The sequence below is a fragment of the Pongo pygmaeus genome, chromosome X (assembly GCF_028885625.2).
Source record: "Pongo pygmaeus isolate AG05252 chromosome X, NHGRI_mPonPyg2-v2.0_pri, whole genome shotgun sequence".
In the NCBI taxonomy this organism is placed as follows: domain Eukaryota; kingdom Metazoa; phylum Chordata; class Mammalia; order Primates; family Hominidae; genus Pongo; species Pongo pygmaeus.
In genome coordinates, this window is record NC_072396.2 from 25222505 (window position 1) to 25238073 (window position 15569).

Genomic DNA, 15569 nt, shown 5'->3' on the forward strand with positions numbered 1-15569 from the left:
GAAAAATTTAAAAATTAGGCAGGCATGGTGGCACACACTTGTGGTTCTAGTCAATCAGGATGCTGAGGTGGGAGGATCACTTGAGCCCAGGAAGTTGAGGCTGTAGTGTGCTATGATTGCATCACTGCAGTCCAGTCTGGGTGATGGAGTGAGCGCTGTCTCCAAAACAACAACAAAAATTCATTCCCTAAATCCAAACCACAGAGATGCTGTCTGACTGTGATTTCTATTGATGATAGATGCTTAATGACAGGGGTGGGATCTTTTGTATTATTATTATTATTATTATTTTTGAGATGGAGTCTTGCTCTGTCGCCCAGGCTGGAGTACAGTGGTGCGATCTCGGCTCACTGCAACCTCCACCTCCTGGGTTCAAGCGATTTTCCTGCCTCAGCCTCCCCAGTAGCTAGGATTATAGGTGTGTGCCACCACGCTCAGCTAATTTTTGTATTTTTAGTAGAGACAGGGTTTCACCAGGTTGGCCAGGCTAGTCTCAAACTCCTGACTTCAGGTGATCCACCGGCCTCGGCCTCTCAAAGTGCTGGGATTACAGGTGTGAGCTGCCACGCACAGCCCAGAGATGTATTTTTGGAGGTCAACCCTCATAAGGAGGTCCCCTGGGTAGGGAAGGTGTGTCTGTGAGATTGGGGTCTGGGAGTGCCAAATGCTGGCTTGTTCTAGGGAAAGCTTCTTTGGGTTACCTTCCTCGGTCCCAGGGTCAAAGGTCCTGTCTTCAGTGTTGTGGGTATTGACTGGATTTCCTTAGGACATGCAGAGATGGTCTCTTGAGTTTCAGGAAAGTTGCGTGTCTTCTCTTATTACCTAGAATCTTTGTGGGATGCTGAGAGCATATGCAGGCCCTCTCACTGCTGGCCTGTTTTCAGCTAGCAGACAATCCTCTCTCCACAGCTACATATAAACAACACTATCTCGTTGGGCTCAGAATCTTTGGATGGCCACAAAGCTGATCTTCATACCCACAGACAATCAGGCTCAAAGGCCAGATTCATGCTAACAAACACACATGGATATTGAAACCAGAGTGCTACTTTACTGCTTTGCCATGAGAAATACACCTGGCAGGTGTGCCAGAATATAATCCAGCTGGCTGGTTTTCCCCCAGTTTAGGGGAAAAAAAATCTAGTTTACAGAAGCAAGATTGCTTGACGAGTAGAAAATCATTGCAAGGGAAGTTGTTTTTGCTCACCGTCTTATCCCTAGGGCCTTGAATAGTGCCAGAAAATAGTAGGCACTCAATAAACATTTGTTAAATGAATGATTTTCGTCAAAGTTTTCATGTGGTCTTAACTGTTACTGCTATTGAGAGAAGATACTCATTTAGGTCAGGCGTGGTGGCTCACGCCTGTAATCCCAGCACTTTGGGAGGCCGAGGTGGGTGGATCATCTGAGGTCAGGAGTTCGAGACCAGCCTCGCCACCATGGTGAAACCCCATCTCTACTAAAAATATAAGAAAAATTAGCCGGGCATGGTGGTGCACGACTGTAATCCCAGCTACTTGGGAGGCTAAGACAGGAGAATTGCTTGAACCTGGGAGGCAGAGGTTGCAGTGAGCCAAGATCGCACCACTGCACTCCAGCCTGGGCAACAGAGCAAGACTCTGTCTCAAAAAAAAAAAAAAAAGATACAATACTCATTCATCAGAGACAGACAATGGAAAAAAAGTCCCTGCTTGATCTCCATCTGCTACTTACTTTTTGAGTTTCCATTTCTTCATAAATAAAGTATAATTTATAGAATTAGGTCTACTGAATACAATAGAAAAATAAAAAACAGTGGCTTTAAATATGACAGATGTTTACTTTTCTCTCACATAGAAGTCTGGGGGTAGACAGCTCAGGGATGGTATGGTGACTTAATGGATGTTAGGGACCCAGGCTCTTATTCTGTTCCACCATCTCACTGTGGGGACTTTCATTTCCACAGTTATCTCGTGATCCAAGACGGCTGCTGGAGCTTCAACCATCACATCTGTGTTGCAGGAAGAAAGAGAAAAGAGAAAAAGCAGAAAGGCAAAAAAGAGTCCCCTTTCAGATCTACCAGAATACTTTTTTTTTTTTTTTTAACTTTTAGGTTCAGGTACATGTGCAGGTTTGTTACATGGGTAAGTAGCATGTCACAGGGGTTTGGTGTACAGATTATTTCATCACCCAGGTAATAAGCATAGTACTTCATAGGTAGTTTTTTGATCCTCACCCTCTACCACACCCCACCCTCAGTTGGTCCCAGTAACTGTTGTTCCCTTCTTTGTGTCCATTTGTACTCAATGTTTACCTCCCACGTATAAGTGAGAAAATGTGGTATTTGGTTTTCCGTTCCTGTGTTAGTTCGCTTAGGATAATGGCTTCCAACTCCATCCATGTTGCTGCAGACGTGATCTCGTTCTTTTTTTTTTTTTTTTTTTGAGACAGAGTCGTGCTCTGTTGCCCAGGCTGGAGTGCAGTGGTGTGATCTCGGCTCACTGCAACCTCTGCCTCGTGGGTTGAAGTGACTCTCTTGGTTCAGCCTCCTGAGTAGCTAGGATTATAGGTGCCCGCCACCACGCCCAGCTAATTTTTGTATTTTTAGTAGAGATGGAGTTTCGCCATGTTGGCCAGGCTGATCTCGAACTCCTGACCTCAGGTGATCTGCCTACCCAGAGTGGCCTCCCAAAGTGTTCGGAATACAGGCGTGAGCCACTGCACCTGGTTTCTTTTTTATGGCTGTAAATTAGTTTCACCATTGTGGAAGGGAGTGTGGTGATTCACAAAAAGTAGAAGTCTAAGAATCAAACCCTAAGTCTGACTCTACCTGAGTCTTTAATCCCTCCAATATAATATTAAAGAGGACAAATTATAAACAAAAAGCGCCTAGAATTCTATCATCCCGGCAAAATATACTCCATTTTGCATATCGCTTTCAGGTAAATAACTGTTTGATATATTGTTGCAATTAAGTGTGGGTGTGTATCACTTTGCCCTCTGTGGTTTTCACTTTCTGAAATATCATAAACATTTTTCATATTTTGAGTTTTTCTAATCATTTTATCTTTTTGATGTCACATCATTAAACCTTTGCTATGATGTGGACTTTTAGGTCCCAACTTTTTGCTAATGGAAAACAGCAGCCATTAACGTCTTTGCCTTTTTTGTTTCTATTATTTCTTTTTAAACTTTTACCTGTGGAAATTAAGGGTTGAAAGATACAAGTATGTTTACGGTAGTTGTCACATATTGCAATATTATTTTCCAAAAGATTATGCCAACTTACACTGCCACCTGTAATAAAAGAGTTGTGCCTCAACACTGCAAGCTTACCAGCAATGGATAACATTTATATATAGAGAAATATACAGATAAAAAGGTGGAAAACGGTGGAACATAGTATCTCAGTCTCAGTTTGCTTTACTTTGTTTATAAGTTAAAAAAAAAAACCTTTAAACTTGCAAAACTGGTCCTGGACAGGAGAGAGCAAGTTTAAGACAAATTATGATTTTTTTGCATGATTAGATAACGGAGGTAGGTTTACAGTAAAGCTGCTGAAACTTAATCTCCAGGGCCTCTCATTTGCATATTGGCCACTTGCAAAGCTCTGGGAGATGTTCTAGCAATGGTTTTATGTTTTTGTAAAAATTTGCAAAAGTAAGATATTTCATTTTATTTATTTATTTATTTTAAGATAGTATTTGTCATATTTATTTGCTCCATTTATTCTAAAACAACCCTGGCTCCCTCCCTCGTTCCCATCTAATCTACCCCAATTCTTTTTATTAACATTATTACTTAATTAATTGTTTACATGAATAAGTTCTTTAGTGGTGATTTCTGAGATTTTGGTGCACCTATCACCTGAGCAGTGTACACTGTACCCAATGTGTAGTCTTTTATCCCTCACCTCCTTCTCACCTTTCCCAGAGTCCCCATTGTATCATTCTTATGATACAATGAGTCCATTGTATCATTCCTATGCCTTCGGATACTTGTAGCTTAGTTCCCACTTACGAGTAACATACAATGTTTGGCTTTCCATTCCTGAGTTACTTCACTTAGAATAATGGTCTCCAATTCCATCCAGGTTGCTACGAATGTCTTTATTTCATTCCTTTTTACTGCTAAGTAGTATTCCATGGTGTGTGTGTGTGTGTGTGTGATATATACACACACACATATGTATATATATACATATCTCACATTTTTTAACCTACTTGTTGATTAATGGGCATTTGGGCTGGTTCCATATACTTGCAATTATAAATTGTGCTGCTATAAACACGCGCATGCAAGTATCTATCATGTATAATGACTTCTTTTCCTCTGGGTAGATACCCAGGAGTGGGATTGCTGGATCAAATGGTAGATCTACAAAAGTAAGATATTTTAGCTGCAATCAGATATGACTACTTTCCACTTGGTGGTTTGCTGGTAAATCTTAAAAAAATAAAAAGCTCTGATTTGTACCACTTGCCAATTTCCAGGGTGTAAATACTCCCACCATGACTGATTTCAACCTACCAACGGTTTAACATGCAGATTACAAAATACCGGAATATTTAACAATCAGCTCTTGAGAACCTCCAACTGTCCCTCTGATACACTTCCCTTCCTGCGTAGTAGCAGTGAAATAGGCATAGGCATTTTGGGATTCCACTATGGGGAAATGGAGTTGATATTGCATTTAGTTTGGACTTATTTATTCTATTTATGTGGGTCGAAGGCACTTAACCCACATATATACTTAAGCCATATATACTTAAGTTATTGATAGACCTTTTTTTTTTTTTTTTTTTTTTTTTGAGATGGAGTCTCGCTCTGTCACCCAGGCTGGAGTGCAGTGGCACAATCTCGGCTCACTGTAACCTCTGCCTCCCGGGTTTAAGCTATTCTTCTGCCTCAGCCTCCCAAGTAGCTGGGACTACACACGCCTGTCACCACACCCGGCTAATTTTTGTATTTTTAGTAGAGATGGGGTTTCATCATATTGGTCAGGTTGGCCTTGAACTCCTGACCTCATGATCTGCCCGCTTCGGCCTGCCAAAGTGCTGGGATTACTGGCATGAGCCACAGCGCCGGGCTGTTATTCATAGACTTCTTGATGTAGGAATAGCTTCCAGGAATATTTCTACCCCACTGTGATGACTTACCAGGAGTTTTGAACTGAATGTGTAGGGCCAGAAGACATATCATGGTATGAGAGTGTCTCGCCTGGCATGGTGGCTCACACCTGTAATCCCAGCACTTTGGGAGGCTGAGGTGAGTGGATCACCTGAGGTCAGGAGTTCGAGACCAGCCTGGACAACACGGTGAAACCCCTTCTCTACTAAAAATACAATAATTAGCTAGGTGTAGTGGCAGGTGCCTGTAATCCCAGCTACTTGGGAGGCTGAGGCAGGAGAGTCGCTTGAACCTGGGAGGTGGAGGCTGCAGTGAGCCGAGATGGTGCCACTGCATTCCAGCCTGGATGACAGAGCGAGACTCCATCTCAAAAAAAGAGTGTCCTACAGGTCTTTTCCCACAAAGTATGTGGGTCATTGTCTCAGTCTGTTCAGGCTGCTATAACAAAATACCACAAACTGGGTGGCTAATAACAGGAATTTATTTTTCACAGTGCTGTAGGCTGGGAATTCCAAGATCAAGGTGCCGGCAGATTCAGTGTTTGGGGTAGGCCCACTTTTTGGTCCATAGATGGTGCCTTATTGCTCTGTTCTCACATGGAAGAAGGGGCAAGGCAGCTCTCTGGAGCCTCTTTTCTGAGGGCACTAATCCTATTCATGAGGGTTCCTGCTAATGACCTAATCACCTCCCAGAGGCCCTACCTCCTAACACCACACTGGTGATTAGGTTTCAATGCATACATTTTATGTAGAGAGAAACATTCAGACCATAGCAGTAGTGAAAGAGAAAAGAGGTTTGAAATGCCTAGAGTTATAACCGGGCATGTGGGAAGTGATCAGCCGTGAAATTGTTAAGGTAAGGATTTGGTTCTTATTAATGACTAGCCAACGTGGTTCTCTCCCGGTTGGAAAAAGTTTGATAATAAAACTATAAAACTTCCATCAGTTTTTAAAAGGGAAGTGTAGGAATAAATCTGTCGTAGTACTTTAAATAGGAAGTTATGTCTAAGTGTAAGTTACTACATGCTATGTATCACAACATATGGATCACATAACATGATATTAAATGATTATGAAGCTGAAAGACATTTTCTAAACAATCAGAAATTAAGAAACAAGTATTGATCAACCATGCTAGAGGACAGACTGAATTATCTTTATATCCTCTTTGGAGAAAATATTACAAAATTGTTGTCACATGAAGAAGGGATCAATAAGCATGTGGGCAATAATGTAGGAAAAAATACAAATGTGTGGCAGGCATTATTTAATACAAATGTTATACCTTTTTGGAAAGAGATAACATGAGATGTATACATTACAGCCATTGTATCATACACAAAAATTGAATGCCCTTTTTGTTTTTCATAACATTGAAATTTTGGAGTTCACGTCAGGTGTTTTGTAGATTGTCCTACATTTTGAATACATCTGATTGTTTCTTCATGGTTAGATTCAGGTTAGACATTTTTTGCAAGAAGACCATATAGGCGAAGTTGTTCCTTTTTCCTACGCATTACATCAGGAAGCATATGAGATCAGATGGCCATTTATTAGTAATGCTACTTTTGGTTATTTGGTTAAGATGGAGCATATATCTTTAAGTTGTTAATCACACAGCCACTGTATCCAGACCGCTGAGAAGCAAACTATCAGGCAAACCTCAGGGCGCTCAGCAGGAGGCAGTCGCTTTCCCGGCTCTCGAGAAAACGATCCAACCACGCCCACTCTCCTGCCCGCCCGCGCCTCCTTTCCGGGAAAATGGGCTCTGAGAACCAGAGCGCCCCTTCTCCCACGCGCCCAAGTCTTTTCCCATCAGCATGCGTGCGCTTGCGCAGTCTCCAGGCGGCCCCTTTCCAGCGCCCGACCGCTTCCTTCTCCTGCTCTCCTCCGGCTTTTCCTCAGCTCTAGCTTTTCCCTAAGGGGTCATCACAGGGCGCCAAACGCGCGTCCGCGGGAAGGCCGGGGGCGGAGCGCGGCGCGGCGCGGCACGTCAGTGGCCTTCCGGGCGGAAGTCCGCAGCCTCCCGAGCCGCTGATTGGCTTTCAGGCTGGCGCCTGTCTCGGCCCCCGCGCCAGTTTTGGGCTGGTTGGCGCGGACTCGTGAGATTTGGGACCATGGCGCCCGTGCACGGCGACGACTGTGAGATAGGGGCGAGTGGTGAGGGACAACACCGCGCGCGGGGCTCCGGGTTGGGATAGTGGCATGATTGCCGGTGGTGGGGGTTCTGAGGGAGTCTCTGCATTATTTTTTCTGAAGGAGGCGCACACCCGGGTTTGTTTGGGCTCAGACCTTGGTTGTCCCGGGCGGGGGCCCTTCTGGCGTCGGACCGGGCTTCCTTTAGGCGCGGTTTGCTCTTGGCGGACCAAAGCCTGGAGGGATTTTTGTTTGGGAGGCTGTCTCACCTCTGCCACTGAGAGTCTCCACAGTCGATTGCGTTTCTATTTCTTTTGGTGAGTTGCACCCACGTGCTGGGTATAACTTTATTGAGACTGGCCCCGTGGGGCACTGTCTTGGCCGAAAGTATTTCACTGCGATCTCCCTAAGTATCCACTTGAGGGCTTGAACAGAACAGATCTGTGTCCCTTTTTGTAGGAATTTCCAGAAAAATTTTATACATTTTAACTAAGCAGGAAAGAAAGCTCTAAGTGCTGTCATCGGGGAATAACGCGTTTTGTATTTTTAGGTAATGGGTTTCTACTTTATGCATTAACAACTTTTCTTTCAGATTCTTTGGAAAGTTCTTCAAGTGCTGCGTAGAAATCCTGTTCACAATCTAGTCATTCCTGGTGAAGTTTCAAAAAAAATGGCATCAATTTAGGGCATTTCGGATCCCCTGTATATCGCCCCGTTTGTCAGGGGTGTCTTTTATTTCCAAAAATAGAATATAAAAATGCAAATAGATTTGTCTGATTGTTAAATGTTCAACTAAAGCGTGACTTCAGTTAACTTCTAACTTAAAATCAGATGCTTCACTTTGTTAGCTCAAGCGTCACCTCTCGTGTCATTCAGATACATTACCATTAATGAGAACTCGCTTCCTAATCAGCTTCCTTTGCATTCACCTAGTTGTGAGTCACAGATTTCAATTTGTTCTAGCCGTTCGTTTTTTAAGACTGTTTTGGAGAGTCGACCTGCCTGGAATTACAGATAGGATGTAGGGTGTAAGTATGTGAACGAACAGTCTTTGCAGCCCTCTATCAGTGATTTGCCACTAAGCCCTTTCTTCATCCTAAAAACTACGTCATCTATGAACATCAGGAAATCACTTTGGAGGGTACTGTGCAGTCTTGAGACTCCTCTTAGGTCATGGTGTTGATTAAGTAGTTGCTGGGACTTGTGACTGGAATTTTTCCTTTAGAGCAGACTGAAAGATTGTTACCTGAAAGACTGCTGTAAGCTAGTGTCTGTCTGCTTTTGGGGAGGATAGAGATACTCCAGACGGTTATTTTGAAACAAATATTTAAACCTTTGTAACTGGATTTTTTCATGCTTATTCTTTTTTTGTTAACTTACCTACGTGAAGCATTGGAGACATACTCCAAAAAACAAAATGTAGGCTTTTTTTTTTCTTCAGTATTAGCAGGCAGGGCACCTTGATAATGGCAGTGAAAAGTTGAAAGGTCTGTAACTAGCTGTTACTATATATGAAAAAAGATCAGGGAATTATTATTTATTTATTTTTTTTGAGACGAAGCTTCCCTCTTGTTGCCCAGGCCGGAGTGCAGTGACGTGATCTCAGCTCGCTGCAACCTCTGCCTCCCGGGTTCAAGCAATTCTCCTGCCTCAGCCTCCCGAGTTGCTGGGATTACAGGTGCCCACCACCACACCGGCTAATTTTTTGTATTTTTATTAGAGACGGGGTTTCACCATGTTGGCCAGGCTGGTCTTGAACTCCTGATGTCAGGTGATCCACCTGCCTCTTCCTCCCAAAGTGATGAGATTACAGGGGTGAGCCACTGTGCCCAGCCAGGGAAAGTTTAATGATCAAAAAAGCAGGTACAGTGGTTCATTCATTGGTTCATTCAGCAAATATTTATTACATACCTACTAGGTATAAGCCTTCTGCCAGGCTCTGGCATTATGATGGTGGGTAGGCTGGACGTGGTTTGTCTTCATGAAGTACAGATGGTAAACATCTAATCATATGCAGAAAACGGCTTTGCTTTATTTTTGCCTTCTAAAGCTAGACCTTGGTACTCTTAGGTATGGTGTGTGTGGGGTATGTGGATGTGTGTTTGACTTCACACGTGGAAACATTACATGAGCCGCTCCTATATTGCTACGTGCAAAGTAAGATAGGCATCCTCATGTAATCCTTAACAGATTCTGAAGCAGACATGATTATCCCCATTTCACAGATGTGGACCCTGAGGCTCTGCATCAGTCAGAGCCCCTATTTGTAAGCTGCAGGAACCAACTCCAGCAGATTGGTTAGAATTTGTTAGAAGAATATTGTGTTCACAGAAACTCCAGGAGGACTAGTAAGCCAGTCTGGGAGCTATTTAGCCAGGAACAGTGAGTGAAATTGTGCCACAAAAACGGGTCAGTGAAGAGGTCATTGCCAACCACGACCAAGTACTTGATGCTATAGCTCATACCTTAGGACATTATTGACATTGTTGCCAGTTTTGTAATCCTCCTGCAGCTGTTGCTACTTGTAGAATCTTTTAAAACCCATGCCCCCTTCCTTGTGACACTAGCTTCTGATTTAATGTCTGAACAGGTGTTCTTAATTGGTAGCGCCTATTTTATATGCCCATGCTCTAGGCTGCAAGGGTGTCTGGGAAAGAGCATCAACCTTTTCAGCTTCTGTAATGGGACATAGGCTCTGCGTCTCATCAAGACTTACAAGGGATGGGCGCCGGATTTCACAAACAGTTTCAGATGCTAGGCAGCTTTAAACAAGAAGACACCTGTCTGCTGCTTAACTGGTTAACCGGTGTTCTCATGTCACCCAGTAAATGGCAGAGCTGGAATGTGCTGCTGCTCCCTAATCTGGTTCTCCTACTCACTGTACACTCTCTTGTCGAATTTACCTTGCACACTGAGTTCTCTCAGTTTCTGAATACACTGTGCATTTTCATCCCTTTGTAATTTGGCTCATGCCTCTTCTTTTGCTTGTGCCACTTTTTACGTTGTTCTCTGTGAAATTCGATTCCTTTTTCTAGGCCTGTATTGGAAACCTCTCCTGTGGAGCCTTCCTTGATTTTCCAGGCAAAATTAACAGCTCTCTTCTCTGTACATTTCCTCAGTACTGAGTTCTTACCTTTTCTATGGCACCATGTTTATATTGTGATGGTAATTTCAGGTACTTTGCTTTACTTAACTGGGGGCATCTTTTGGACAGGCAGCTGTCTTATTTGTGACCGTACCCTAAACCCTGTGTAGTGGAACATTGTTGCCTGTGTAGTGGAACATTGTTGCCTGTGTAGTGGAACATTGTTGCCTGTGTAGTGGAACATTGTTGCCTGTGTAGTGGAACATTGTTGCCTGTGCAGTGGAACATTGTTGCCTGTGGAGTAAGTGCATTTGAAGACCTACAGATGTCAGGCGTCAAGGGAGTCTTGAGGGGAATACACTGAGGCCAGCTTTTCACTTTCAGGGGTCATGTTCAGTAATCTTCAAAGCCTTTTCATGTAGGCCTGTTCACGATTTTTGAAGTCATTTGAGTGACATCCAAGCTTTTGTGGCTGTCATCATTAAGTACCTTTATTCCTTAATTTTTACTTAATGTCTTTCTGAAAATGGATTTAAAAGTCAAATGTGAAAGTCAAACAATAGAGTGTGATGTTATAAAGAGAGATTCCATTTCTAGAAAGCTAGAAAAAAATAAGATCTCTAATTATGCCTTACCTTTAGGCTATAGTCTCCAGCAGTTTATTGCCAGCATTTGGTACATATTCTTTAAATTGTATCTTCTATTTCAGTCAAACACTTAGTCAAGCAGCTTAATGTTGTTATGAACATTCTAGTGGCGTTGGAGTTTTAGGCTGCCTCTTATCCATACTTCTCCTTTTCTTTGCCTGCTCCTTTTTATAAATTAATTAGCACCAAATACAATAAAATACTAGATTTCACAGACATAGATGGCAATCATGCTGAGCCAAAACTCATAGTTGACAGGCAGCACTGTTACGCTTGACTTAGTTTTTTATCAGTGGGTATGTGAAAGTCTTTAATTCTGTGGATGAATTTTTTTTTTTTTTTTTTTGAGATAGAGTCTCGCTCTGTCACCCAGGCTGGAGTGCAGTGGTGCAATCTCAGCTCACTGCAACCTCCATCTCCTGGGTTTAAGGGATTCTCCTGCCTCAGCCTCCTAAACAGTTGGGATTACAGGTGCCTGCCATCACGCCCAGCTAATTTTTGTATTTTTAGTAGAGATGGGGTTTCACCATGTTGGTCAGGCTGGTCTCAAACCCCTGACCTCAGGTGATCCACCCGCCTCAGCCTCCCAAAGTGCTGGGATTACAGGCGTGAGCCACTGCACCCGCCTGAATTTGTTTCAATGTGTGTGTGGAATGGTCAGTTTATGATGACCAGAGCATGAATAATTCAAAAGTTGAATGAATAAACACTGAAGTCCTCTGATATTTCAGTAATTTTTGACAAACCATTTAAGTCCCTGTGGTTGTTTTAGTAATGTCCTGTGTCATAACCAACTGAGGCCTTGAAATAAGTGATATACCAATAATCCCCTCAGAGCCATCTTTGTTAAATTTCTCCAGCCCTCAATCTGTTCCTTCTTTGAATTTCTGGGTACTTTGTCTGAATCTCTTTTAAGGCATTTATTACCTCTAAATATTGTTTAGAGCCAATTGCTGCTTGTCTCCCATGTTAGATAGTAAGTTCTGTGAGTACAGAGACCATGTCTTTTTTATCTTTTTTTTTGTTGTTGTTGTTGTTTGTTTTTGTTTTTTGTTTTTTGAGTTGGAGTTTCGCTCTTTTTGCCCAGGCTGGAGTGCAATGGTGCGATCTCAGCTGGCTGCAGCCTCCGCCTCCTGGGTTCAAGTGTTTCTCCTGCCTCAGCCTCCCGAGTAGCTGGGGTTACAGGCATGCACCATCATGCCCGGCTAATTTTGTGTTTTTAGTAGAGATGGGTTTTCACCATGTTGGCCAGGCTGGTCTCAAACTCCTGACCTCGGGTGATCTGCCTGCCTCAGCCTCCCAAAGTGCTGGGATTATAGGTGTGAGCCACCACGCCCAGCCTGTCTTTGTGTCTCATAGTGCCTAGTACTTTGCAAAGAGTAGATGCTCCTTGAAGCCTTTTAGATATTGATTAATAGAATACAAAATGAATAGTGCTTTTATAACCCACTGGATTACTTCTGGCTGGTCATTTCTAATGGAAAGGTGATAAATTAGCTAACAGCTGATCTCCCTTGTTTAGTGTCTCTGCAGGATATCAGTTGAATTGGGAATTTTCCTCTTTTTGGAGAAAAAAATAACAGTGACTTTAATTGTTTTAACAGGATCTTAGAGGAACTTTCTGGCGAGTCATGTATATTTGGATATGTATGTTTGGCCATGAGCTTTGTGAATTATTTACATTATAAACATTATCTACTTGTATATTACTAAAATTGTATGTTATTGTTGGCTAGAAACTTTTCCTTTGTGTTTGAGGGAAGATGGCTGACAATTTTGTAATATCACTTGTAATTTTTTTTTTTTTCAGCTCCGTCAGATTCAGGGAGTTTTGTATCTTCTCGAGCCCGGCGAGAAAAAAAATCAAAGAAGGGGCGCCAAGAAGCCCTAGAGAGACTGAAAAAGGCTAAAGCTGGTGAGAAGTATAAATATGAAGTAAGTAACCATTTTTCTTCTTTATTCTTCCTGTGCATCATCTAATTCATAGCCTGCAGGTAGTCTTATGTCACCTTTGCCCCAGATTAGAAATATATTTTAAACTTTTTGTAATGGGAATTTATTTTAAACTCATATATTTTAAACTTTTTGTAATGGGAATTTATTAGTATTGGACAAGCATGGGTATGAGGTAGATTTACAGATCATGGAGAATGCTCGACCCTTAAAGTTCCTATAAGGTATTTTACAGATGTTTTTAAAATTCCAAAATGAAAGTACTAGCCATATCTATATTTTTCCTTATTGAGCATGCTGTATCTGTGGTAAGTCCCATGGGTTTGTTGGGGTCATTTAGAGATGCTTTTACTTACTCTTAAGGTATTAAGCAGTCTAACTAAGTGCTGCTTCTTGGAGAGAACTGTTCTTCCTAATCTCATTTGCAAGGGTAGTGGCAGTGGAGACTTGGACCTTAACTTCTGCCGTGTTCTGCTTGTAAGATTGAATGTGATGCTCTTTTGGTTTTCGTGTACCCACTGTTTATGGCCTGCAGGTCAAAAACAGAGTGGCCACCATCTGCATAAATATTGTCTAGCATCACCTTCAGGGCTCCCTGAGTATCTTAATTGCCTTATGGCCAGAAAGTGATTAACCAATACTAGAAAATAACAACCATAACTGATAGACTTTTTGAACTAACATATTATTCTAAGTGCATTTACCAATGTGTTTATTCATTGAATCTTTTCAATAACCAAATGAAATTAGATACTATGATTAATAACATTTTGCAGGTGAGATATCCGAGGCACAGAAAGTTTAATGAGGTTACAATGGCAGATCCTTTTTTGAACCCAGGCAGTCTGGCTTCAGAATATGCCTGTTTAACCAGTTAACCAAATAAAAGAATATTTGCCATTTGTCACCATTTGTTCAAGTTAAGTGAGGCAACCAGATCATAAAAGATTGCTAAAAGGATTTCAGTAAAACAGGAATAAAGCATTTTTTTTTGTTTTTGAGATGGAGTCTCTCTCTGTTGCCCAGGCTGGAGTGCAATGGCACGATCTTGGTTCACTGCAGCTTCCACCTCCCAGGTTCAAGTGATTCTCCTGCTTCAGCTTCCCGAGTAGCTGGGATTACAGGCACCTACCACCATGCCTGGCTAATTTTTGTATTTTTAGTAGAGACGGGGTTTCACCATGTTGGTCAGGCTGGTCTTGAACTGTTGACTTCAAATGATCCACCTGCCTCGGCCTCCCAAAGTGCTGGGATTACAGGCGTGAACCACCACACTGAGCCCAGGAATAAAACATTTTTAATGTAGGTACTTGTATAAAGGAGTTCCATGGGGCATTTCAGATGTTGGCACAATGTGGCTGATTTCCCTTTAACACTGTGATGTTAATTGTATGGCTCTAAGAGTTCATGCTGAGCAGTAGTAATGTTGTTTATAAAGATTGAGTCAAAATGACTTTTTACTCAAAATGATTTTTAAAAATAGTTTTCTGGTATCTCCTTGATAATATAGTGAATCACTTAAGTAAGAGACAAAGTCTGTCTTCAACCAACAAAAATAATAACGCCAGTTCCCCTCCCACCCCCAAAAAAGAAAGTTGGTCAGTATAGTAATATTAATTGGACTATTTTGCATCTCTTTTGTTAAAAACTTAATTTGGTAAGGCAGGTTGTTTCTGTTACCAGATGGTTAAAGACGAAATCAGTATTTGCCAGTGATTCCTGTAGAGTAGGCTAAAAAGGAGGTGAAAACTCAAATCCTGTAATTATTATAAGCCTTATAGGTATGGCAGAAATCCAGTCAGCTCTGGCCATTGGATTCCAAAAGCTCTGTCCAAGTTTTTTCCTAGGGTATTAACTCTTCAGATGGAGTTGTTTCTCCCGTACTCCATTTGAGAAAGGTAGAACTCTTTTTTTTTTTTTTTTTTTTGAGGTGGAGTTTTGCTCCTGTTGCCCAAGCTGGAGTGCGATGGCGTGATCTTGGCTCACTGCAACCTCAGTTTCCCAGGTTCAAGCGATTGTCCTGCTTCAGCCTCCCGAGTAGCTGGGGTTACAGGTGCCTGCCACCACGCCTGGCTAATTTTTATAATTTTAGTAGAGACGGGGTTTCACCATGTCGGTCAGGCTGGCCTGGAACTCCTGACTTCAGGTGATCCACCTGCCTTGGCCTCCCAAAGTGCTGGGATTACAGGCGTGAGCCACCACACCCGGCTGAGGTAGAACTCTTGAGAGAATGGGAGAATTTTTTTTTTTTTTTAATCTCGCTCTCTCTCCCAGGCTGGAGTGCAGTGATACGTTCTTGGCTCACTGCAACCTCGACCTCCCAGGTTCAAGCGATTCTCCTGCTTCAGCCTCCCGAGTAGCTGGGATTACAGGCGCCCACTACCATGCCCAGCTAATTTTTGTATTTTTAGTAGAGATGGGGTTTCACCACGTTGGCCAGGCTGGTCTTGAACTCCTCACCTCAAGTAATCTGCTCACCTTGGCCTCCCAAAGTGCTGGGATTACAGGCGTGAGCCACTGCACCTGGCTGAGAATCAGGTACTTTTTTTTTTTTTTTGAGACGGAGACTCGGTCTGTTACCCAGGCTGGAGTGCAGTGGCGTGATCTCAGCTCACTGCATCACTGCAACCTCCACCTCCC

The 15569-nt window shown here is 42.5% G+C and overlaps 1 protein-coding gene across 4 annotated transcripts in view; it reads left to right on the forward strand.

Annotated features, from left to right (window-relative positions):
- Window positions 1–7134: 7134 nt before the first annotated feature.
- The window catches only part of POLA1 (DNA polymerase alpha 1, catalytic subunit), a 304219-nt gene continuing 295784 nt past the window's right edge, over window positions 7135–15569 (forward strand). For 2 of the 4 annotated variants that reach the window (XM_063659960.1, XM_063659961.1), the window contains exons 1-2: window positions 7139–7268; window positions 12787–12911. In XM_063659960.1, coding sequence (XP_063516030.1) covers window positions 7226–7268; window positions 12787–12911 — 168 coding nt within the window. In that variant the 5' untranslated portion in view covers window positions 7139–7225. Of the gene's footprint in view, window positions 7269–12786; window positions 12912–15569 lie in introns of all 4 variants that reach the window. The other 2 variants (XM_054472674.2, XM_054472675.2) reach the window with 2 other exon arrangements.